The sequence below is a fragment of the Maylandia zebra genome, linkage group LG10 (genome assembly GCF_041146795.1).
Source record: "Maylandia zebra isolate NMK-2024a linkage group LG10, Mzebra_GT3a, whole genome shotgun sequence".
Taxonomy (NCBI): Eukaryota; Metazoa; Chordata; class Actinopteri; order Cichliformes; family Cichlidae; genus Maylandia; species Maylandia zebra.
Genome location: NC_135176.1, coordinates 12535961 through 12559623, shown reverse-complemented (window position 1 = coordinate 12559623; position 23663 = coordinate 12535961). Strand labels below are relative to the sequence as shown.

Genomic DNA, 23663 nt, shown 5'->3' with positions numbered 1-23663 from the left:
GACGAGGAGACAGGAGGCAGGGCGCAGGTGCAGCTTTATCCAGGAGGAAGACACCTCCTTCTCCTTCTCCTGTACCTTTGGGCGGCAACTGGAGGAGTATCGATAGCTATGCTAGTGTTTCGGTGCTTTGTTTTACATTTCCTTTACATTAATTTGAGTTTTCTGCAGTGTACGCCCTGAGCCTGTCTGACAGATACCATCAAAGGCTGACCTCACCTCCGTGTGCTCCTGCAGCCCACCAACAGAGACCAAGTTAAAGATGTGTACTTAAAAAAAACCTACTTTGAAATCAATGAATCAACATAAGGCTCGCTTACATAGTATTAGCTGCACACAAACATGATTCTGGTCCTTAAATACATCAGTTAAAACATTTATTTTTCTTTGGTGTGGCACAAAAAAAAAGTTTATTTTGTCCAATTTTCATAAATGTCTCTTTCTTGCTAAGAGTAGCAGCACATGAAAGCCTCCTGCCACACACAGTTACCAGTAAGTGAGAGATGCTAACACAAGGTTACGTTATATCTGCTAAGTTTTTATTTATCTGTATGTAAGTTTCTGCAATATACAGGGTTTTGGGTTTTTTTTACGAGCTACCAGGTTCTTTTGCTCAGTTAATCCAACAAGCAGGGCACATATTTATACCCCTAACCCTTATTTAAATTACTGATTAGAAACCATATGTGTGTTGTGTTTTTAATCTAATAGATTTTCAGAGTTGACATATCTGTGATATTGAGCTGCCATCAGGAGTAGGGCTGTTTTTATTACCAGTGCAGGCTAATGAACCCAAAGAACCAGACCAACAGCAGGAGTTGGTTTCAAGAGGTTGATATGATACTTATTGTGTGGTGTGGGGGTCTATGTGACTATGGTTTAGTCTTGCTCAACTGGTCTGATTTAACATGTAATTAATGCTAAACTCCATAAGTAATCTTCACCTATGTGCCACACATGGGTTGTGATATTGTCGAGAATAAATAACTGTACCCAAATGGGTAATTTAGGAGAATAGACTGGACTGGGACACTTATCAACAAAAATGCTTTGTAAAATTGATTGAATTGAATTTTAGAAACTATAAGGACAATAGATTTAACCTGATAATTACTGTGCTTCTCAGTTCACCCTCAAAAACACAGCTGTACGTCGCTTTTGGGGCTATTCAATAGGGTGGTTCACTGAAATTAGTAAAAAAAAGACAATGTTACTACATGTATGGTGTGTGTATGCCCTATGTCCTCCTTAAAAGATGTGCCAAACTGAATGAAACTTTGCAGACACAACAACTTATAATGTTAATTTCGTCATGTTATGTTCTTCATTTGCATTTGTTTCACACCTTCAAAGTACATCATCAACGTGTAACTTAAAAGGCACCAAAATACTGACTTAATTCTGAGTGAAGAATATAAGAAAGCAACTCAGGGCTGGTAGTACGTTTAAAATTCTTTGGTTCTTTTCCACTCACACCCATTTTACTTTGTTGTACAGATATACACCTAAATTATTTAGCTACCTAAATAAAAGTTAAAAAAAATAAAAATAAAGTTGTATTAATACAAAATCCACTGTATTTAATTAAAATTATCATCAATAATGGATTGCATGTATATAGCGCTTTTCTAGACACTCAAAGCCCTTTACAATTCCACTATTGATTCACTCTCACATTTACACACTGGTGGAGGCAAACCACTGTTGTAGCCTGCCCTGGGGCAGACTGACAGAAGCAAGGCTACCATATCGCACCATCGGCCCCTCTGGCCAACACCAGTAGGCGGTAGGGTGAAGTGTCCTGCCCAAGGACACAACAACCAGGACAGATAGAGCTGGGGATCGAACCGGCAACCGGTTACAAGATGAGCTTCCCAACCCCCTGAACCACGGTCGCCCATCAAGATAAATAATGACATCTGGACTATTTCTCTAGATACAAGTGATAAACTGCAATTTAAAGTAGGGTGAAGGCCAACTTAATCCAGTTAGCCTTGACCCTGCTTAATCTCACATCTTGCCTTTGGTTGAATCTTGGGTGGATTTTGGTTGGATCTTGCCCTTAACCCAACCATAGCACAAAAAAATCAGTGTTAAATGTAGCAGATTTGCCGAAGTAAACCTGCCAGTTCTTGCCAGCTATCAGCGACGTCATAGTTTGGCAGGAGGAAACTTCTTTACTGGCTTGCTCCCCAAAGTTGAGTGTAAAACTGTAAAAGTTGAATCAACAAGTTGTAATCACAGGGGCGTAACATGCTGGAACTATTTCTCAACAAACGAGCTTATGTGCCCCACCTGTACTGTTCACATAGCCTACTTATGTCACACCTAATCACACCGAACAATGATAAGAGAATTTGAACCTTTCTGTATGTGATTGACTGTATACTGAAGATACTCTAAAAAGATAATTTGGAATGGACTCAATATGATTTTCCACTTTAATCAGGTTTATAATTCTTTTGTTTTCTTGTCTTTTTTTATTTAAATACTAGGATCATTAGTTAAATTTATTATAGGGCAGATGTTGTGGAGCTACTAAATTTGCATTATTGCTTCTTTTTAAAAAAAAAGTTAGATGTTGGTTTATGTTCCTAAAAGGCTTAGCCTTCTGCAAACATACTGCATAAAAATGCACAAGTGTAAGTGAGAGTTATTGATCTTCACATGGTTGTAAGGGAAACCCCAAACCTTCTTATTAATCTGTCTGCACAAAAGAGAGCATCTGACCACCCTTTTCAACACAACTTTCTCTACCGTGCCTCAGGTACATTTGATCAGCTGTTAACTGCAAACATTCAGCAGTAGCAACAGCACAGTATATACAGCTGTAATGACCACACAGAGAGGACATCTTTCCTGTGAAGTAGTGTTGCGCTCATCTGAGAAATCACAGAAATAGTTGCAGCATCTTTTTGCCCGCACATGTAAGTCTTGATGGTGTGATCCTGAATGCCAACTCGTGGATTCTAATCCACATAAGCTCGTGATGCTTTCCTAAATCCATCCAATCTGTTGCGTGTCTATACTTAACAGCTCCACTCAATAAATCTGGGTCAGCAGAAGGTAAAGTCAAGCTACAGTTGCTGTATGTGTAGAACAATTTTTAAAAAGAGTTGTGTTTAAACCAACCTTTAGCCTGGTGTTGTGAGAGCCCGGTTTGGAAGCTACCCTCATTAAGGAGGAGTAAGAGTGGACGAGAGCTCAAAGACGCAGATTTGAAGATTTCACACAGAAAATGGAACTCCAGGACCATACGATGAGCGATTGGAGCCAATACTATTTACCACCTACAAGTGTGAACCACCACTTTCTCTTTAGTGATTTGAAAAGCAGCTGTATGTGGCCGCAGGGTAAATCAGATGCATACTGCAACATCTGGGCCGATATTGAACCGGCAAGAGTGAAAAGCTGTAGCAGTGGGTCTTTTGCTATGGATGCTAGAATAAGACTGGACAGTTTGAAATCTGGGTGCAATCCACCCTTGCCTTACTGTGCCACCAGCAGGATGTTGCACAATTATAGCTGTGAAAAACACTCTTGGGACAGTGAAGAGTTGCAGGAAGAAGAGACTGCTTTGGACCTGGTGGAAATCCTTGACATAGCGGATGAAGAGCAGGATGAGGAGAGCTGGTAAATGCCATCAGATGTACAGTGATATTCTCTGACAGTGCAGCTTGTGATGTAGAAGTATTTCATTTTATTTAGCTTGTTTCTAGTCTGAGTTATGACAGAGACATGAACCTGAATTTGTGCACTTCTAAAGAGACGTTAAAGACTTTGAGGTGGCTGCTTCTCAGGACAGTTCAATCTGAGCACTCTTCAGTATTAAAAGCTCTTCTGAACAGATCTCTTCTTTACATAGTCGTAACGTCTTATTCCTCACAGGCTATACGAGTCTCCAAGGAAGCATTCGTCTGTGGAGAAAAAGGAATCTGCTTTTAAATGGTGTCGACATGTTCTTGATAATCCCAGCCCTGAGATGGAAGCTGCATGCCGTGCACTGATAAAAATGCTGGATCAAGGCAAGCAAGCGCTACAGACTCACTCACACACTCATTATCTTACAAATATCCTTGATATAAAAGAGGATTCCTTTAATGGCATTCACTTTTTGTATTGTCAGGATCAAGACGTGAGCTCCACAAACGTCCTGCAGTTTCCTATCATGCTGCCAGGGTCCCTGTGGGCTCCTCTGTGAATAAAACCTCTGCCAGTGCAGCAGCAAATACATCTGACAGTTCAGGTAATATCTTTTTTAAAAAGTTATACTCTGAACTTCAACCATGAAACCTGAGTCATTATCTTACATTCTTTTCTACACACACAGATGACCTTTACACTCCAGCACAGCTACACATGATGTAGTTTTTTTATAAGCTTTGGATAAAGTTAGCTTTAATTTATGTCAGTTGTTTTAGTTCGTTAACTAACTGTCTGTTTCATGTGCAGCCTTGTGTTGTGTCAGTGTCAGGTCATGCACAAAAAAGCACAAACACAACCTAGTAACCCATCAGCTAGTCTGCCGACTTACCTTCTTGGGACAACTGTGGATTTTTTTCTTCTGTCCTGGTCATCAGTGAAGATAGATTTTTTTTTTTTAAATAAAGCTAATAAACAAAATGCTTGTCATCAGATGATAAATGTGCAGTTAGTTGCAGATTGTTCAAAAGATTGCATTTTGTTGAAATGTGATCCCTCTTTTGGTCTCCACGGGGACTGTTGACTTGCCTGTAGCCTTACCTACTCAACTGTGATTGGTCAGTAGCACTCGGACTACGAATGAACTACAAACAGAAAGTGGGAAGCTTCCAGTTGACAAAATATTGTCCCCTTCCCTGCTGCAGATTCTGGATATTCACATGCAGATGTGTGTTTATGTCAGCTCAGAGTTAACTGACTTAAAGCGATGAATATGCTGGTGGAAAAAAAAATGATGAAGCTTAAAAATCTGTCAGAGGATTAAGACACAAAGACATAAAGCAAATAGACAGCATGTGGTTTGTTTGTATTGCATATTGGGTCTATGCTTTGATATTGCTCTGTAATACTTTATGGTCATTTTCTATCTATTCCTCATCGCAGTTTGGTTGTTTGGGTATCTTTTGGGGGTGTGGTTGTTATAATTGAGATAAGACAAGGCACAACTTCCTCAAGTGTGACTCGGGTATATTTGACAAGCTGCAAAAATTCAGCAGTATATGCAATATATGACGTACAGTAATTACAGCCACACTTCCTGATTTCCTGAGGATATTGTGCACACAGAAAAGTAGAAACAAAAAAAAAGGTATTTCTCTGAGAGACTGAAGTGCATGTCTTCAATTTATGAATTTATTAATCACAGGTCACAGTGAGCCAAGCATCTCCCTCGATGTCGTAACAAAGAGCTACAGGCTACAAGATGTCCGCATCATGGCTCAACTGCAGGAAGCCAGTGAGTATAGAAAAAAATATTTGTAGTGATATAGCATGCTACTTAAAGGTTTGATTGAGAGTCAATAACATGTACATATTTTTCAGGTTTGAGGCAGGACTTTGTCTCGATGCCTTCCACTGCTTCACAGAGGAGAAACCCTGAGGCTCCATTGATGCTTCCACCCTCGTTTAACACCACTGGTGAAAACACTGCTTACTCAACTCCAGGAAATAAATCCGAAACTTCTTCCATATCAGCAGTTAAGGAGTGCTGCCACAGTCCCAGACCATCCAGACTTCATCAACAAGTCACCCAATTCAAGCTGCTTAAACGCGCCCAGAACCAAGGTACACAAAGTCAGGCATGTTTATACTGTCAGTGTAAGTGATTGATTTTCTTGTGCTATGAAAGGATTACAGTGAGATTTACTCACTGTAGACGACTGATAGGATCTTCTTTCTTTTTATTTCTTTGTGACATGGTCTCAACAGTTTTTGAAGCTGAGAGCTTTCTGTTCATCAGACAGCTTTATATAGGTTGACAGTGAGGTACAAACAAGATATAAAATACATAACAAGAAGGAGTAAAACACAAGGCAGAACTCCTATTTTTGATTTTCTCTTATGGTACATGTCGTGCATTTTCCACATTTCATTTGAGAAACTTTTTTTGTAAAATAGCTCCAAAACATCAGCAGATGCTAGAGGTTATACTACCTCGGTGTGAGCTCAGTGTGTTTTTTGCAGCAGCAGCAGCATCACCAGGCAGGACGAGGTCGCCCCTGCGTACCAGCCTCCGCTCCCTCCAGGCTGTTAGGAACAGCCGAAGTTTAGACATCGACGACTGCCAACCTGCTGACCAAACCGCTTACCTTCCATCAGGTTTAGATCAGTTATTTGTTTTTATTTCTTAACCAGAAAATATGTGCAAAATATGAAACTCTGCATCTTAATGACTACATGTGAGCCATTTTCTTATTTTTTAATTCATTCATTCTTTCCCAGATCTGTCATCTGCCAAGGGGGAGGGCTTAAGTTGCTGGTTGCCATCATTTTCCCCAGCTTCATTGAACTCTGGCAGCTTGTTGCAGTCGATGAAAAGCTCATCAGTCCGGACAGCGGCCGTGAAGAAGATGAACAGGTCTCACTCGCTCAGCCCCTGCCGGATTCCTCAGTCTGCTAAAGGATGCTTGTCTGTCCACAGACGTGTTTTTACCTCACCTGAGAGGCTAACCACTGTAGCTTGGGGCAGAAATTTGCCTGTTCAGAGATAAAAGATTTACCCTGTGGGTTTACCTGGGATAAAATAATAATTATGTGATGCAATGTAATTATTTACTTCTGTGGCTGATAAGCCTCTGCAATCTCATGAATACATTTAGATTGTGAAAGAATTTGGGCCTATATTAGAATCCTTTGTGGTATGCTGCTCCGGGCAAACATATGCTTTTTCAGTTACATGTGCAAAGATCTAGTTCATCTTTCTCAGTAAGAGATTCTTGGTAAATGGCAGGCAGACACAACCACAGTGCTCTAAATCATGTGGTTTTTAAGTTTTGTGTTAAAGTCACAGGAATGTAGAAAAGTAAGGAGCACTGATATCCTATAAATTCACCCATATGAGACATCTTAGAAATACTGACAGTAGAGCCAGTAGGTTGTATTATCAGTGGCTTTGCAAGCATGCTACAGCTCATGTACACAAACTACCATGCATAGATTACAAGTATGAATATAGACATCAGTGTGGTCGATGAGCTGAATGAGCAGCTCTCTGCAGAGCTGTTGCAACAGGAAGTGTGCCGTCTGTCATCGTCAAGTACGAAACACTAAACGGGTATCCTTTACGTAGTAGTTGGAGTTGTTAAACAATCTGACATCACAAACAAAGCGTTTCCAGGAAACAGAGATGTGGGTTGGTGCAGCTTCACTACTTCAGAGGCCACCTTTGTTTGCTAATGTTTTTGTATCGCTGAGCATGATTTATTTTAACCCAATTGACATATTTCTCCTAGATTTTTCAGAGTAACCCGAATCCTTACCCAAACACTAGCTTGTGCACTTGCCATGGAGTTATCTTTGAGTTTGTAGGGGATGGTGTATTTCTCCATTTTATGTTCCTATATGTCAGCTCGGGCCCAGTGGACTTTACATTGACCTTTCTTTTTATTAATGATGTCTCATTTTCAATTAAAATAGGAGACAAAAGCCACTGTGCAGATGCTTATCATGGTAATAGTAAATAAATGAGTGCGTTATAGTAGCTGAGATAATGAAACCTGACATTCAGTGTGTGCTGGAGTACCCTCTGCTGTTCACTGTGTTTATGACCTTGTTCGTGAATTCACTTAACAGCAGCTCCAGTGTGTCACTAAACGTCAGGCACTATAAGAACACCACATAGTTGAGAAAAAGGAAATGCATACAGAAGTGTAATTATTTGATCAGCTTGCGCTTGTTTTATTTATAATTGTTTTTTGTTGGTGTGTCAAAATATCTACAACAATTTTCCAACTGTAACCACAGTCATTAAAGTCCTGTCATATTCCACCTCAATGATTACTTTCCATCGCTTTTACTTTATGTTTGATGATAAATGACTAGTGGATTGGACAAATATTAACACGAGTTAAATATTAACATATCAAAAGGGAAGTTGAACTGCATGGATCTGAATCCCTCTCAATCACTTCTTACTGGAATTATGTTCATTCAACAAGCAAAACTGAGAAAGAGGAGCTACAGCTTATTTAGTATTAGAAAAAAACAAAGAAAATTGTGTCTTCATTTTTTTCTTCCTTTATTGTGAATTTGGGATATTGTGGAAGCTCTTCCCCACCAACTGAAAGAAACCCCAAACACTTTTTGCTTGGCCAAAGTTTTTGGTTGACCTCAAAATGGATTATTATCGCATATTAACTCAAACCTCTGATTAAGTCAACTCTCTAAAGTAACTAACTTTTGACTGACAGGTGGTAAAAAATGTTTATTTTTTGAGTGATGGAAAGAAGCTTCCATAACATTTAACTGAAGCAAAATGGGATAAAACAAAGAAACCATATATAAAAAGACAAACTGAAATTTACAAGGTGCAGTTTTTTTTCTACAATTGGTTTAACACAGTCATTTACAAAATAACACTGTACACATATTTACCTAAGATCTCATTTCCTCATTTTTAAAACTGTTTCAGTTTTCGTGATTCTGGAGCAAAAGAAGCAGAAGAAGAAATCGAAAGAAGCTAATTGTCAGAGTCCATGTCGCTCTCGCCCCCAATAGATCTGAACTCTTCGCTCTCTTCATCTTCGCTGAGCTGGACCTGAGAGAGCACAGCTGGGCCTCTCCTCCGTGCCTCGTCTTCTTCGTCTTCCTCCTCCTCGCTGATGCCGTATTCTTCTCCATTTCCCAAACTAGATGGCTGCATCTGACTCTGACTCTCCGTCTCCTCGTAGCTGCCGTAGCTGAGATGAAAACCAAGGAAAGAGATTTTAAAATAACATCAGGACATGGAATGATTCAGTGGTACAGATATGCATACGATAAAACTATTTAAATACTTCATGACAATGAAAATTAAGCTTTAAATGTCATTTTTTCCCTCATTAAAATCCTCATTTCCAGATGCACTTTTGTGATAAGGAGACTGCCATCATTTACATTCTTATGTTTTCACTGTGGTCAGTTGGTCTGCTGTACCTGACATTGCTGTCTTCCATGTGTGGCCCATCAGGCCCATCCCCTTCGTATGACATCATACTTTCGTCCTGCTCCATGCCCATGCGGGCCGTCTCCTGAGTTCTCCGTGGAGGCGCAGGTCGCACATCAACCTCTCTGTCCGAGTCACTGCCGCTCTCCGATAGTTGTATGGCTGGAGGGTGAGACGCATTTCATCAGGACATTTTACAAGAGAAAAAGACATTCTGTGTCCACCAGATTTTGCTATTTAGATTCTGAACGTTGGAGAATAATTGTGAACCTACAAGAGAACGGGTTGTCACCCTCCTCTTCGCTGGCATCATCCTCTACGTCCGACATGAGCAGATCCTGATAGAGCACGCTAGCTTGAGCTGGGCGATTAGATCTTCCGTCGCCCTCCTCTTCCTCCTCCTCTTCCTCCTCGTCATCCTGGTCATGCACCCGCCTGCGAGGAGGTAGCAACAACTCCTCGTCATCGTCCTCGTACTCCTGATCTCCTTCTGCATCCTCTGCCTTCAGACACAGGTCACAAAAACATGAGGTAAATAAGAACGGAGGCAGTTTACATCTGTGTGTATGTGCTCAGTATCAGTAAATCTGTATTTCTTACAGGAGCAGGAGTCTTGGGTTTGCCATCGTCATCCTCATCAAAGCCTTCAATATCCACATCAGACTCTTCTTCCCCTGGTCTTCTGCTGTGCCGTCCCTGAGAGGTAGAATGAAAAGGGTCAGGAAACAAACTTGTCTAAAAGATGGCCTGTCACTGTTTACTGTGGTGTTTACTGTTGACATTTTCACATGTGATCTCTGGACAATGTCTGCAGAATCAGGTCAAAGTGCAGTATGAATTTGCCCCTTTGCCTCAATCAGACATCAATCAGACAGGTCTGCAGTACTTGAGTAAAAACAGCCACACAGACAGGTAACAAATCAAGGGTGAAAAAAAACTGTCACCTGTGTGGAAGGTGGTACAACAGAAATGCCTACTGAAGCGGGATGCTTTGAGGATAGATACAAGAGGGGTGGGCATGTGGCTGCAAGACTTATTTCTGTCTCTCCATACCTGCCCCCCTCTCTTCTCTGGACCACCCACTAGAGGTCCTTCAGAGAAAAGGCTGCTGGGCTCTCTGGGCAGACTCCCTGAAGCCCCGCTGTCAAACAAATCAGCAGGCTGGCCAACACCGCACAGAGACACGGACAAAGAGACACGGCAAAGAGGGCAGGAACGAAGGAGAAGAACAGGTTGGGAAAAAGAAGACACTACGGTAAAGAAACTAGATTGTACAAATGAAATGTGAAAGTCTGGAAAGGAGAGTTAGTGCAAAGAACAAGTGAAGGAGAAGCAATACAAGGAGTGGCAAGGAAGCTACTGCACGCACAAAAGTTTAGAGTACTTGGTTTGGCCTAAAGGAACTAGGCCCTGGATGCTGTCTTACCTGAGGTGTGTATGGCCCAGGCGTCATTGGCTCCAGACTCTCTAGGTCTGCTGCATCTAGAGCTGCCTCTTTAGCAGTAGAGATGTCTTTCTCCAATTGAGTCAAGTGCTCATCATACTGCAAACACAATAATTGGTGACTATTTCTAAAGCGGTTGTTTTTTTTCTTCTTGTTTAGATCTGTTAAAAATACATTACAAGCAACACAATTCTGTAATTACTCCAAATATTTCACAGTCTGATTTTACACACCCGGGTTTCACATTTCCACTCTGTGTCAATGCAACATTTTTAAAGCTACGAGTCAAACTGCCTTTGATTTGCTCCTAACTTTGCTTTGAAACTGCTCAATCAAACTCAGCCTTATTTAACTTCAAAAGGGCAAAGTAAGGGTGTTTTCACACCTGCAGTGTTTAGCTAGTTTAAATTAAACTGGTTTGTTTTCCACTTTGGTGCAGTTTGGTTGTGCGGATGTGAACACAGTAATTGCACTCGGGTGTGGAGTTCCAAATGAACTCCAGAGAAGCTTGTTTGGCAACCTCAATCTGACCCAACTACAAGGTGCACGTTGCAAAAGTTGAGCTAAAAACCACTTCCTGTAGCCATGTATGCTTTGTATTCTGGGCTACTATAGATGTGCGAAAGTCTGTATGCCCTAGCAACTAGCTGCGAAATGACACAGCACCTGGATAAACGTGCTCCCAGCCCAGACACATTTGGCCATAAAGCAGACTGAAAATTGTCATGTGGTTTGTAGTGACACATTTTACTTTGCTTGGAGTTCATCTGAATTTTTCTCAGTGTGAACAGCTCCAGGATTAACAAACTACAGGTGTGAAAACACCCTAAGAATCCTCTACACACCTCTGCCAAAGTCTGCTTGCACACATTAACAATCTCGAGAGCTGTCTTGGTGTAAGGACTGTCTGAACCTGTCAAAGACACACAAGATAGTCAAGTTAGTCAAACTTCTTTTAAGAGAAATTAAATGCTGAGGTAAAATGATCCATAAAAGCATTTACCATTATACTTGATGCTGTTGGTGTGGATGAGACTGACATCTGAAAGGAATGTCTCTCGGTTCTGATATTTATGTTTGGAGATGTTCTGTTGAAATTAAACACAGACACACAAACAGGGTGTTTCTTCATGCTGCTGCCAATATTAAATGACTCTAGGTAAGTCTGACATCCTGTTAGCCTCTCACCTTGCGGATATTCTCCAGATCCATGGGGTTCACAATAACTTTATAATAATCCGGCACAAACTTTTTGTTGACGGGATGGTGAAATGGCCACGACTACAAAGAGGGGAAGAGTGGAAGAACGAGCCTTAGATTATTATCCGATTCTATACTGATCACTGTTCTCAAACCGACTGAAGGAGGTGACTTACATCAGGAACCACCATCATTTTCTGGGTTACAATGTTGTCCAAGATGAAGGAGAAGGCCACCTGATCATCATCGTCTAGCAGAGGGTTGATGGCTTTCTCGAGCCTCACCAGCCTGTCCTCCTTCTGCAAACACACACAGATTTGACAGTTGATGAGGAAACTAATAAAAAAAAAAAAAGGGGGGGGGGGGGAGAGAGACCAAATCATGGTCATGGCAATGATGTTTACATCCACTCACCTCTTTCAGTTTAGCATCACACAGATCCAGCATGGACTGTGCAACTTGCGTTATTGGATGTTTTGCCCCTGGTGAGACAAAAACAGAAAGCCATCTCAACGAACTGATGAAGGTTTGAAATCTCACTGAAACCACGCTGAGTCTGTTAAGTGTGTTCCTGTAACTCTACCATTGTAGGTGGCACTGTTTTTGACAATAAGCTCCACTGCTTCACGGAACTCCTCCCTCGACGGGTACATCCGCTTGCGCACATTCTCCCTTAGTGTCTGCAGGTCCATGGGCCGCGTGATGATCTTATAGTAGTCCTTCACAACTTTGGCATTGACTGGCGTGTGGAACGGGTATGTCTACAATGAAGAGGTAGATGTAATAAAGGTGAAGCTGGATAGGAACAAAGAACAGAATTTTAAGGTAAAGTGAACGTGTTGTAGACGCCTCTTACATTGGGGTGATCCCGCATGTCATTGATGATGCTTTCTAGCACAGAGGACAAGGTCACCATGGGGTCTGTGCGCCTGCGGTGGATGGCCTTGTGTGGTTTCTGAAAAAAGGAAAAGAAGACTTAAATCATCTATTAAAGTGACCCTCACCTTCAATCCAGTGAAATTCAGATCATTTTACAATTGTATTCACTTATAACGCCCTTAAACAGTGATGTCAAACTCATTTTACATTGTTGGCCAATACAGACTACTTTGATCTTAAGTGGGCTGGACCAGGGAAATTTTACACACTATAAATGTGTAATATTACAGAAAGGTTTTTGTAGTTCATTACCCAGACTGTCCTGTAATTATAAAATAAAAAGACTTTGTTAATTCAAAGATAATGTATTGCTTTTCTGTGAACCCACTGTAAAAAAAATAAAATATAATTAATAAATTATATAGCAGATGGTGAAAAAACAGGAATGTTCTGTCATTTAATTGTTTATCTATTACTTTGCTCTAGTATGAATGGGAATTGAGGGGGCTTCTTTATCAAAAGAGAGGCTCTAAAACTTATTAAATAATAGATAAAAGCTCAAAATCTATGCATCCTTCACATTTACCAGCGTCGTCCAGTTGGCCAGATTGAAGTCTTTGGCGGGCTAATTCTGGCCCCGAGCCTTATGTTTGACACCCCTGTCCTACAAAGAAGGCCTGCTGAGTCCTTGTAACAGCAGCCAGTCTCTCTGATCATCTGTTCAAGTGTTCCACACTCTTATTTTAAATCCAGTGGAAACCACTCTTTTCAACCTGTAGCTCCTAAACTTTACAACAGCATTTCCCCAAGACCCTTTCACACAGGAAATAGCATGCACACAGGTGGCATACACTGTGTTAACCGCTAGGTCAAGCAAATGACCCAAATTTCTGTTGCTCTGGCCGGTGCACCCTGCTTGACTTTCTATGCTCCCCAATTGGCGCACAAAATTTTAATTGAGTGGCACAAAACATAGAAAAGAATGAGTTTGCAGGGCACGCTGCTGTAAGCCTTTCGGGTCAGCTAATTAGTGGTAGCTGAAAACTCAGATCTATAGGTTAGCTTCTCCCTAGTCTTTCATACGTTATTTTGGGCTTGTGTTCACATATAACGTGTTTATGGATGTGTGTAATGTAGGAATAAATATATAAGACCTTTATTTGTAAAGTTTTTATCATCATCATCATCATAATGTTGTATGGCAACAATCTGTATAAGGATGCTTACATTGAGATAGTCACAATGGACTGCACTGCCTACACGTCTCTTCTTCTTTGCTGGTAGCTGTTGTTTGGGGAACTTGAGCACCAAAGACTTTCTGCGCACCTCATCAGCACTGTAGCAAATTAGACACAGATCCATTTATTGTAAATGTAGCAAATGAGTAAAACATAGTTTGCAAAACATGGGAAATTTAAATCTAATTTTTTATACCTTTCAATGAGCTGTTTGCCCAGCACAATCTTGGTGCCCTCCACCTTAATCAGTTCCTCATTGTCATTGTGGATGACTGTCTTTTCCAGCTCCTCCTCCTGCTCCTCTGTCATGGCGACTGGGTTGGAGGGTGGGGCATTGGTTTGATAGTAAAGTGGGCAGAACTTGTTTGTTCTCATGTGTCCAATGGCGCCACATGCACCGCACTTTAGCTAGGGAAAAGAGGAAAACATTAAGGAACACGAGGATAATCTAGCAGGGCTATATTATAAGTAGAAGAACTGTTCAAGGAAAACTGGCTGTAGGTTTTGAATTTTGTGCATTACCATGAAGCTTGTGAGGAAAAAGTGAAAGAAAGGCATATAGTACTGAATCGGCAAGCTTACTTTTACCTTGAGGTCTGGTCTCTCTTTGACCTTCTTGGTCTTCTTCTCTGGAGGCCCCTTGATCTTATCCTTCTCCTGGTTTCTCTTCAGCCTCCTCAGCTGCTCCTGAATACGCCGGCGCTCCTTCCGCATCTCTTCTCTGTGCTGCTCATCAAAGAGGGCAAACTTTCGTCTGCAAAAAGATTTAAAGAAGAAAAACGAGGACCTTTAACATTCACAGGTTTACAAAAAGAGGTCTGAGTTAAGTGACAGTCCATTTTTTTTCCTTCTTAGTAATTTAATCCATACCCATGAATTAGATTAATCCTCTGGTTACACCATACAACACCAACAAGAAAAGGTTTCTGCATATTTAACAGATGTATCAAAAATATTAAAACTAATTTGAATTTTAAACAAAGTCGCGAAAAAGTTGTGAGTCATACTCACTGGTATCACTGGTTTCTGTGCGTTAACCACAGCTCTATAAACATAGACTTTGCTGGGTCAAAATTACTTTATTTTAACTGTTACATAATAGCACCAATAAATACAGAACCAGTCCGATGGGATACCTCCAAGAACCAAATAATTATTTTTTAATTAAACTGACTTTAATTACAGTCACACTCACATGAATTCATCATCCTTGGTGGTTCTGATCCTGGTGTAGGCGTCGATGACTGCAGCTTTACGCACAGTTTCACAGCGCACATACTCTTTGCCGTCTTCATCTCTGAAGGTGCGATAGATCTTGAGTCGGCGTCCCGTGGCCGAGGAGTTCAGGCTGGTGACGGAGGATGTGTCATCATCTTTGTGGGAGCTGGTGGACAAGGAACTGGCTATAGAGTGAAGAGAAGTAAAGTTCACAGTTATATACTCAATTTTTTGTCCTTAACATTAAGACTGTGTTTAATATCACAAAAGGACACTTACATATACCTTTGCGCCGCTCTTTGCGCCCCTTGTCACGATCGCTCTCTTCACCCATCAGCATCCTCTGCAGCTCCTTCCTCTCCTGCTCTTCCCTCTCACGGGAAAGTTGGGTGCTGGTCTTCTTGTTCTGCAGCATGTTCTCAATGTTCTTACCCATCTCCTCAAAGTCACTATCCTCTGCTGAACTGCTGTCTGTGTCTGTTGAGAGCACCTCTGTAGACTCCAACACTCTGAGGTGGGGGTGCAATAAGATACAGAAGTTAAAGTGTGCAGAGGCAGGATCCTGAATAAAACACTCATAATGCTGTACTGGAAACTCACTTGTTCTGCAAGTCAAAGATCCTTTGGCACTCTTCCTTGTAACGCTCCTGGTGTTCAGCAACAGAAAAACGAGACCCTCTGGCAAACTTACTCATGGGTCCCTCGCCTGAGCGTGCCTGCTCTGTGGACATGGTCCTGACCACGTCAATAACTTCCCAACGTGACAGTTTCTTGATCTGACACACAGACAAAAACAGGATCACTTTAGAACCTTTAAAAATAATCTTAAAACTAAAGCCTTTTCTGTGTTTCTATTGGTTGTTCAGATCAAACCTAATCAGGAAAAAGGTTGACAATGTCTCGCATCTCTTTAAAGTGCTTGAACATCACCCTGGTCTCACCTCCTCCTCTGGCACACCAAACTTGCGCAGCAGCTGCTTGGCATTCTTCAGTGAGAGCCTCCTCAGATCAGCATCTGTCCCTGTGACTGTCTTCTTCACTGGTTGTGGCTCTTTGTCATCCTGCAAAATCACCAGAAACAAACTTGTCAGCATTACATGTCATATAAGTAACGCTGAGGCGGCAGAATTTGACTTCAGACACTCAGACCTTCTGTTGAGTGGGCTTGTTGGGCACTTTCACATAGGAGAAACCTTCTCCACACCCTGTAGGATCAGCCACACCTGTAACCTCTAACAGGCACTTTCCCTTCATGGCAGAAATGAAGGCTCTGGTTGTGTTCCAAGGAGCTGTCCGCACCTGCAGGGTGACACAGAGTCAGCATGGAGTCATCTCAAGTCTGTATTAGTTAACTTTATTGTGAGGAAGAGTTTCAGTTGATACCTCATCATCAATCTTCATTTGAAAGTCCTCTTCATTCTCTTCCTCTGGAGCAAAGAAGGATTTCTCACCATATCCGGCATCCTTAAGGGGTGAAAAAACTTGATGAAACAGACACTAAATAAATACAAATGAAGATACATGTAGGTAATAGCTGTTACCTTCAGCCTTTGCTCTGCTACCAGCATGCTGTAATAAGCGCAACACTGCTCCGGAGAAACCATGGCCCTGATCTCTTCTTCTGTTGGCAGTCTGAAATCAGGCTTCAGCACCCACCAGTTTGAGTCCATTCCTGCCATGAGGACAAGCACACAAATCATTTCATCACTCTGTCATTTCAAGGCGCACATACACACACGCGCACTGCTGACCCCATGCAACTTCAAAGTGCACAGAATCTTTTTATGCCCCAAATATTTCCCCGACTCAACACAAGTTAGTCTAATCCATGATGATCATCACTAAACAATCGACACAGTCAAACGTGTGAAGTCTACCTGTGCGTTTGAAGTCAGCACACAGTTTAAGTCGCTTCCTGATGCTGCTTTCTGAGTGTGAGGGGAAAGCTTTTTTTATATCCTCCATGCGGATTCTCCGCGGCCGGTCCTTACTCTTCCAGAACAAGCGATAAATGAACACCTGCAGAACACAGAAGTGATAGGTCAGCTATGTGCAGACAACAGCCGAGCTCTAAATAAAAAAGAAATATATAAATAAAAATACCTGAAGGAAGTCTCTGATGTGAGTATTGGCTCGTTTGGAGTTCGGCCCTGGAACTTCAAACAATGGGCACTCCTGACCAACTACAAAAATGTCCACAATCTCTCTAATGTAGTAGCCGTGTCGTGTTCGTATAACCAAGAAATCAGTCTCGGGCATCTTGTGAAGGTAGATTGGAGCACGGAAGAGGTTGTTCTCGAAAGCCTGAGGAAAAGGCACACCATCATACAGTTTGCCATGATCACAGAACAGAGATTTTATATATATGCACAGATCTGGTTATTTCGCTGATACGGTGCTGACCTGAAGAAGTTGTCCGGGATGCAGAGAACCCAGGAAAGGGGATGTGTGACAGTACACAGTCTCTCCATATTTACAATCGGGTGCTCCAGGATCTTTTCCAGGTTTCTGAAAAGCACAGTAACAGCATCATAATATTGAGTGAGAAATAACAATTTGATGATCTGGTGAATTTCATCATGTTTTAAAAATCACTTTTCTCAGCAGAGCAGAACATAAGTGCAAAGTTAGTACAATACAAATCCAATGTCAAGCTCACTCTTTTGTAGTAGTTCTTGATTTTGGTTGCCATGCCAACTTGCATGATGAGAGGGGCGTATTCTTCGCTGTATTCAGCCAGAATCAGATCTCCGTCTTTGCCTGTCAAGTCCTGCGGGGTCCGCATGAAGAACATGTCTCCACCTCCTGCTGCCTGCCGCTCTTGTTCTCGCATCTATAAAAGATTATATATTCAGTACACATCAACACTAAAATGACAACATTTAAACACTACATATTTATCTCTACACTCACAGTGTAATAGTGCTTGAGGACATACCTTGGCCTTCTTCTTTATGTGTTTGAGCAGAGGCTGAGCAGGGTGTGGACCCGGCTGAGCCACAGCTCCAAATGAGTACTTCTTCAGAGTTGGACGATGGAACTGGCGAAGCTTCATGGGTCCCATGTGAGTGGGAAAGAAGGGCTGCCGCAGCTCCAGGGCTGGGATGGAGTGCTGTCAACAAGACAAAAAGTTTTCATATTACACAACACAATTTGTTTTAAGCTTTATATTCACTGTTATAAACTACCATTTACCTGAATGATGTTGCCACCAAAGGTTCCCCTCAGGCCTTGCTGTTTGGGGTAATAGAACTCATCATTGGACAGATTCCAGGGGTCTTTGACCTCAGGTTGGGACATGTTCTGTGTTGAGAGAAAGCATACATAGCACTCAAAGTGCTGCTATTCTATAATTCCAATTTTTTAAGTGTAAAAATGTTCCTGAGCATTTCCGTTTTACAGTCGTGCTTTTTTTATGTAGCCCTTTTTATTCCCTCTTAGATATTTTCACCTTTTTCTTCAAACAAACCACATCTCCGGTACAAATCAGCACCAAATTATCAAGATTGCCTTTCCCATACCTGCTGTGGCTCATCTTTTATCACGCCCGTTTTCCCCAGCAGGATGCGGCTCTTCTTGATTGCAGTTTCCTTCTTATTCTCTTTTGATGGCGAGTGGGAGGTAGTCTCCTCCTTTTCATCAGGAATTTCTTCAAGTGAGAGCAGCATAACACAGATTTAATAAAATAAAAAAAAAAAGCCTAAAACACGTGAAAACATAACAGAAGAAGTGGCAGATAAAGATTTTTGACTATACCTAGAATTATATTCTCATCATTGGGATCCAGTGTAAGAACAGGTGGGTCAAGCATGTGATCCATCTCCTGGTCATCCCAGATAATGTTGTCTTCCCAGCGTCCGTATACCAGCTCTTCATTATCAATAGGAAAAATGGAGAACCAAAGACAGTCTTCGTCCTGGGAGGCTGTAATGGGTCAAAAACAAACAGTGAGAAATTATCTTGAAACAGGAAGGACTGAAATGTGACCAAAAGCGTAAACTGACCTTGATTATCGTGGCTGTTTTTGTCCCGCTTCGAACCAGAAATCGAAGCAGCTTTGGGCATGGGTGGAGGTGTAGGTGGGACCAGTTGAGAATTACTTCTTGTCAGACCTTTAAAATTAAACAGATATTAGAGCTTTTTTTAAACACACTCAATATTACACCAGACTCCTCCACCATCAATTATCAATGTTCGTACAACAATAGCACACCACAGTACTGTATTCTGCTAGCATTAAAAAAAAGACCCACAAAGATTTACTTCTGAATTTTTCCAGCTATCTTACCCTGCTGTGCGTTGTAAGCATTGGCATTACGGGTCATGCTAGAGGGTAGCCATCCTGCAAGACTGGCTCGCTGAGTCTTGGTACCCTTGTGTTTCACATCCTCCCCGTTCCAAATTATATCATCCTCCCATTGCAGCTGAGTCACCATGAGGAAGAGTTCATTTTCCAAAGCTTTTCTGTCTTTATCTTCATCATCATCATCATTACCATCGACAATGTCATTGTCCTCCTGCATCTGGACCTATGGATATATTTCACAACTTTAGCAGGATGATCAGTATCATTTACCTCCTTTTGCTAGAGATGTCTGTATCTGCATACCTCTTGAGAAGTCTCTGTAATTTCATTAGGCGTATCCTGCTTCTGAGGCTCACTGGATTGCATTTCCTTAAGCTTGAACCCATAGTTAAAATTGCTTCCATCCTCAGAGACCCCTAGCATGTCGTACCAGAGCTGGGCTGGACCATATCGCCATTCTGCTACTTTAGGCCGAGACTCTGTCTCCTTGTCCCCATCACCAGATGTTTGTGAAAACTTTGATTCTACTGGAGCCATCATGGTTATCTGGACAAAGCAGAATGAATGTAAAGTGCTGATTAACCTGATATACTGAGAAAAAACTGCTAAGAGCTGATATTACTCAAGCATGCAGCAAAGACTTACCTCATCATCAGAAAGGCACTGCTCTGGAGGAGGAGGAAGAGCGTACTCATAAACCCATCCAGATTTCTTCTCCTGGCTTTGTTCTGATGGTTCTCCTTCTGGAGGAGGTGTCCCAGGCTGATGGTCTCTATGTTTTCGCTTCTTTTTCCTGCGGGCGCTCCTCCAAACCGATGACACATTCTTTCCAGGGCCAAACAGGCGCAAGAACCGGAGCACCTGCCAGCACATTCAAGGAAATGGATTTAATAATCTCCTTCAATTTAAAATGTTGATAAAAATGAACCTTAAGTATGTGTAAATAAAGATGCTGTACCTTTCCAGGCCTAAACTCTGGGAAGAGCTCTGTGACACCTGGCAACGCTTTGGCAGCATCTTTCTGCATGATGCCAGCCAGAGGGAGTGTGAGAATGTCCGCAGAACCACCGGCCCCTGAACCCTGACAAGGACGGTCGGTTTCTGACTCAGAGTCTGAGGAGCTGCTGAAGTCAATCTTATCTGCTGTAGAGGATGGTGCGATGATGGAAGGCAGGATGATGCCATCCCCATCTTCCCCAACTGCTGCAGGTGACAGTAATAAATCAATTGAGCAGTAGAGGTCATCAAAGTTTGTGATGAAAATTATTTGATCAAAATAAACATGTATTGCAATTTAATATAATACATTCTGCGAGAAAGACTAATCCAAACCCAATTAAACTTTTACGAAGTAATCACAAGCAACTATGTACTTGCCATTTGTGCTCTGAGTGGAGGGTTCCTCTTTCTTAGATGTAGGAAGAGTTGGTGGTGGTGGAGGGGGCATGAGCTTAGAGTCAATATCCTCACAATCAGCATCATAGTCATCCTCATCGTCTAGGAATAAAGAGTTTGAAAATATTTTTTATTAACATAGTCATGAGGAAAAACACAGGACTATGCAGCCATGTGAAAAACTAAGTACATCCTTACTGTTTCCATAGGAATTAAAAGGGTAACTGGCTGATGACTTCAGTTGTGTGTTAACACAATGCCATAATCTACCCAGGAGGGGATGTCCCAGAAAACTCACCCCAAGGTCAGACCGTGCAACACAAATGTGGAGATATTTGGCCATAATGCACAGTTCCATGTTTGGCAAAACCAAACAAAACATATTAGCACAAACACCTCATCTTGCAGTCATTAAGTCAACCGTGATCTCCTCGGTACAGCAAAATATTCCAAAGTCAAATGTGAGGCCATCTGTGTGACAGATAAAGGCTGGCCCAATAATGGCTCATGCAACAGGACAATGATCCTAACAACAGCAGCAAATCTAAAACAGAACTGTTGCAAAAGAAAAGAATCAGGGTGTTGCGAAGTCCAGACCTAAATCTAATTGAAATTCTGGAGCATGTCTGCAAACCTAAATGAACTGAAGGAACGTGCTGACGAAGACTAAACCAAAATTCCTCAACAATGATGTGAGACACTGAAAGTCATACAGAAGATTATTATCTCAAGTTGCTGCTGCTAAAGGTGATTCCACAAGCCACTGAAACATGAGGCGTACTTAATTACAAACTTAATTAACAAACCTTTACCTGTGTAAGTGTTAGAAAAATCTAATATCCGGATTGTTTTTTCAAAGACTGCATCCACCTTAAGGATGTTAAAATGTCATAAACTCCTCAACTGACATAAAATGTTCAAAAGATTTGTTTTAACTGATCATCTACTGACAAAGTACAAACAATACCAGCCTCATTGTCTCCACAGTTAAGCATTGTAAGAGCTGTAACATTGCTGATCACCTGTTTTCCTGCTGGGCTGCAGAGACCCCATGGCCTGACGGTACTTCTTTGTCTCATCCTCAGCAACTTCACTGATGTCAGAATAATCAACTGCATCCTCAGTGCTCTTCACCCAACCTGGAGAAGGTCAATTATTTTAAACTTTGCACAATACTGCTCCTAATTTGCTTCATATATGTGACCTCACCTTCCGCATCCACGCTGGTAGGGTCTCTGTTTTCTTCCTTATCATCATCCTCATTGGCAGTGATCTCTGTAATAAGTGAGCCCAGACCCAGAGTACCCAAACCAGCTAGATGCTTTTTGGACTCCTGATATAAGGAAATAAGACAGAAACAAAACATTTCAATGAACAGTAAAAGCAGACAGCTGTTGAAGAAAATTTAAGTTTGCCAGCTTAAACGTGCTACTAAATGTTTCTGCAGACAAACGTATCACAAACACCTACGTTATCCAAAACACTGTCATCTTCTAGCTGGCCATCTTCGTTGATGTTTCCAAAAAGGAAGCCAGTTATAGAAAAAGGGCGATCCTGATCATCGTCACTGTCCGAGTCCGACATCCTACAAGGACAACATTTAGAGTTTAAGCATTTGGACCTCCTAATTTAATTTCCTCGGTCTTCATAAACTGATTTCCGTAATTCTTTGCATTTTACTGCCAAGACGTACTATATTTATTTCAGTGTCCCTACTATTGCTTATTAGTAGCAAAAAAAATCGCAAGATTAGAGAGTAACATCATTCAATCTGTTTTTTTGTCATTTATTTTTAAAACAAATGAGAAATGAGCTGTGACCTGAACCCTGTTAACTTTAGGTTAGCTGCGCTACAATCAAAACAAAGTTAACCTAAATATTAGTTAGCTAGCCTGAACTTATGACTGTAAAACGTGAATAAAATAAAACTCCAGTCAACTGCCACTTACCTTTCGTTGAGTTCTTTTTAGATTTTGTACGCTTTTGATTTAGCCAGCTCGATTTATCTTCTGAATGCTAATAGATGAGGCTAAGTAAGTTAGCTCATATTAGCTAGACAAAACAACTTGTAATACGGTGACTAAAATCCGTACACTTAAACATATTTTACCCTGGCCCTAGACTAACTTTACGAAGTCAAACAATAAACACTTTAACTCATTAAACGCAGTATATACATATTCGGGTAAGGGTTGTTTTTATTTGCATTACTGTAAAGCACTGCAGCGATCTGCAGACTGAACTAGCCAAACTGCGGAAAGTCCCAGTGACCCGGATGAATAAATGTGACGCATTCAGGTACTCCCTAAAACCTAGGAATTAGTGGAGTTCGCTACAAAAGGTACACTATTTTTCACTAGTAATTCGCAAACGTCTGTCATTTTCTTTGCGCTTGAGTATTAAGTTACAATAAATTTAATGATATTGAATTTTTGCCCGTACTCATTCCATAAAAATAAAACGAATCAGTCTCGACTATACTTCATACTCTATTCACTACAGTTTTATGGTTTTGTGTTGTAGCCCATTTTAATCAACTAGCCAAATGCAACCATCACTCCTACATTAACTCAAAATTTGCTAAATTTATCGCAAATAACTTTAATTATATGCCCTTACAGTACACACATCTTAAAATACTTTCTGTGACATGGCGTCCCTAAAGCTGTTGGGGAATCAGTGTTTACTGAAAATCTTTCAAGAGGAATTCAAAACTTACTGGTCTTACGGTTTTCACTTTTTATTGTTCTAAAAATTAGAACTTGTGTGCACCAGATATTATTTATTTGTTCTCTATATCAGATGTCAAGTATTTGATACTACCTCTTTTCAGGTACAGTCAATTCCGGTTTAAAATAAGAA

General features: G+C 41.2%; 2 protein-coding genes across 10 annotated transcripts; one reads left to right on the top strand and one right to left on the bottom strand.

Moving 5' to 3' along the window:
- The first annotated feature begins 20 nt into the window (after positions 1–20).
- On the top strand, positions 21–7962 carry LOC101466976 (SLAIN motif-containing protein-like). Of its 3 annotated transcripts, XM_076889061.1 has the most exons (8): positions 21–489; positions 3136–3630; positions 3886–4022; positions 4124–4243; positions 5345–5434; positions 5521–5763; positions 6163–6297; positions 6421–7960. In XM_076889061.1, the coding sequence occupies exons 2-8, from the start codon at positions 3236–3238 to the stop codon at positions 6687–6689; spliced, it is 1389 nt and encodes a 462-aa protein (XP_076745176.1). In that variant the 5' UTR covers positions 21–489; positions 3136–3235; the 3' UTR covers positions 6690–7960. The 3 variants fall into 3 exon arrangements, with proteins under 3 accessions (XP_076745176.1, XP_076745178.1, XP_004573433.2); XM_076889063.1 differs by lacking the exon at positions 21–489 and having other exon boundaries at positions 2611–3630; positions 6166–6297; positions 6421–7962; XM_004573376.4 differs by lacking the exon at positions 21–489 and having other exon boundaries at positions 2637–3630.
- Positions 7847–23062, bottom strand: taf1 (TAF1 RNA polymerase II, TATA box binding protein (TBP)-associated factor). 7 transcript variants are annotated; one of them, XM_004573371.3, is made up of 41 exons: positions 22751–23062; positions 22272–22386; positions 22011–22134; positions 21824–21940; positions 20784–20903; positions 20365–20609; positions 20052–20267; positions 19710–19952; positions 19389–19629; positions 19105–19212; positions 18857–19024; positions 18622–18749; positions 18296–18403; positions 18039–18212; positions 17760–17933; positions 17504–17608; positions 17204–17404; positions 16978–17119; positions 16642–16772; positions 16484–16564; positions 16250–16399; positions 16042–16161; positions 15701–15876; positions 15380–15609; positions 15078–15285; positions 14465–14636; positions 14079–14290; positions 13872–13980; positions 12622–12720; positions 12349–12526; positions 12180–12247; positions 11942–12064; positions 11754–11846; positions 11569–11653; positions 11411–11478; positions 10548–10664; positions 10175–10282; positions 9722–9817; positions 9396–9624; positions 9112–9283; positions 7847–8876 (listed from the first exon to the last, which is right to left on the bottom strand). In XM_004573371.3, exons 2-41 carry the CDS (start codon positions 22383–22385, stop codon positions 8657–8659), a joined length of 5973 nt encoding a protein of 1990 aa, XP_004573428.2. In that variant the 5' UTR covers position 22386; positions 22751–23062; the 3' UTR covers positions 7847–8656. The 7 variants fall into 7 exon arrangements, with proteins under 7 accessions (XP_004573428.2, XP_004573430.2, XP_004573431.2 ...); XM_004573373.3 differs by having other exon boundaries at positions 14471–14636; XM_004573374.3 differs by having other exon boundaries at positions 15386–15609.
- Positions 23063–23663: the final 601 nt, after the last annotated feature.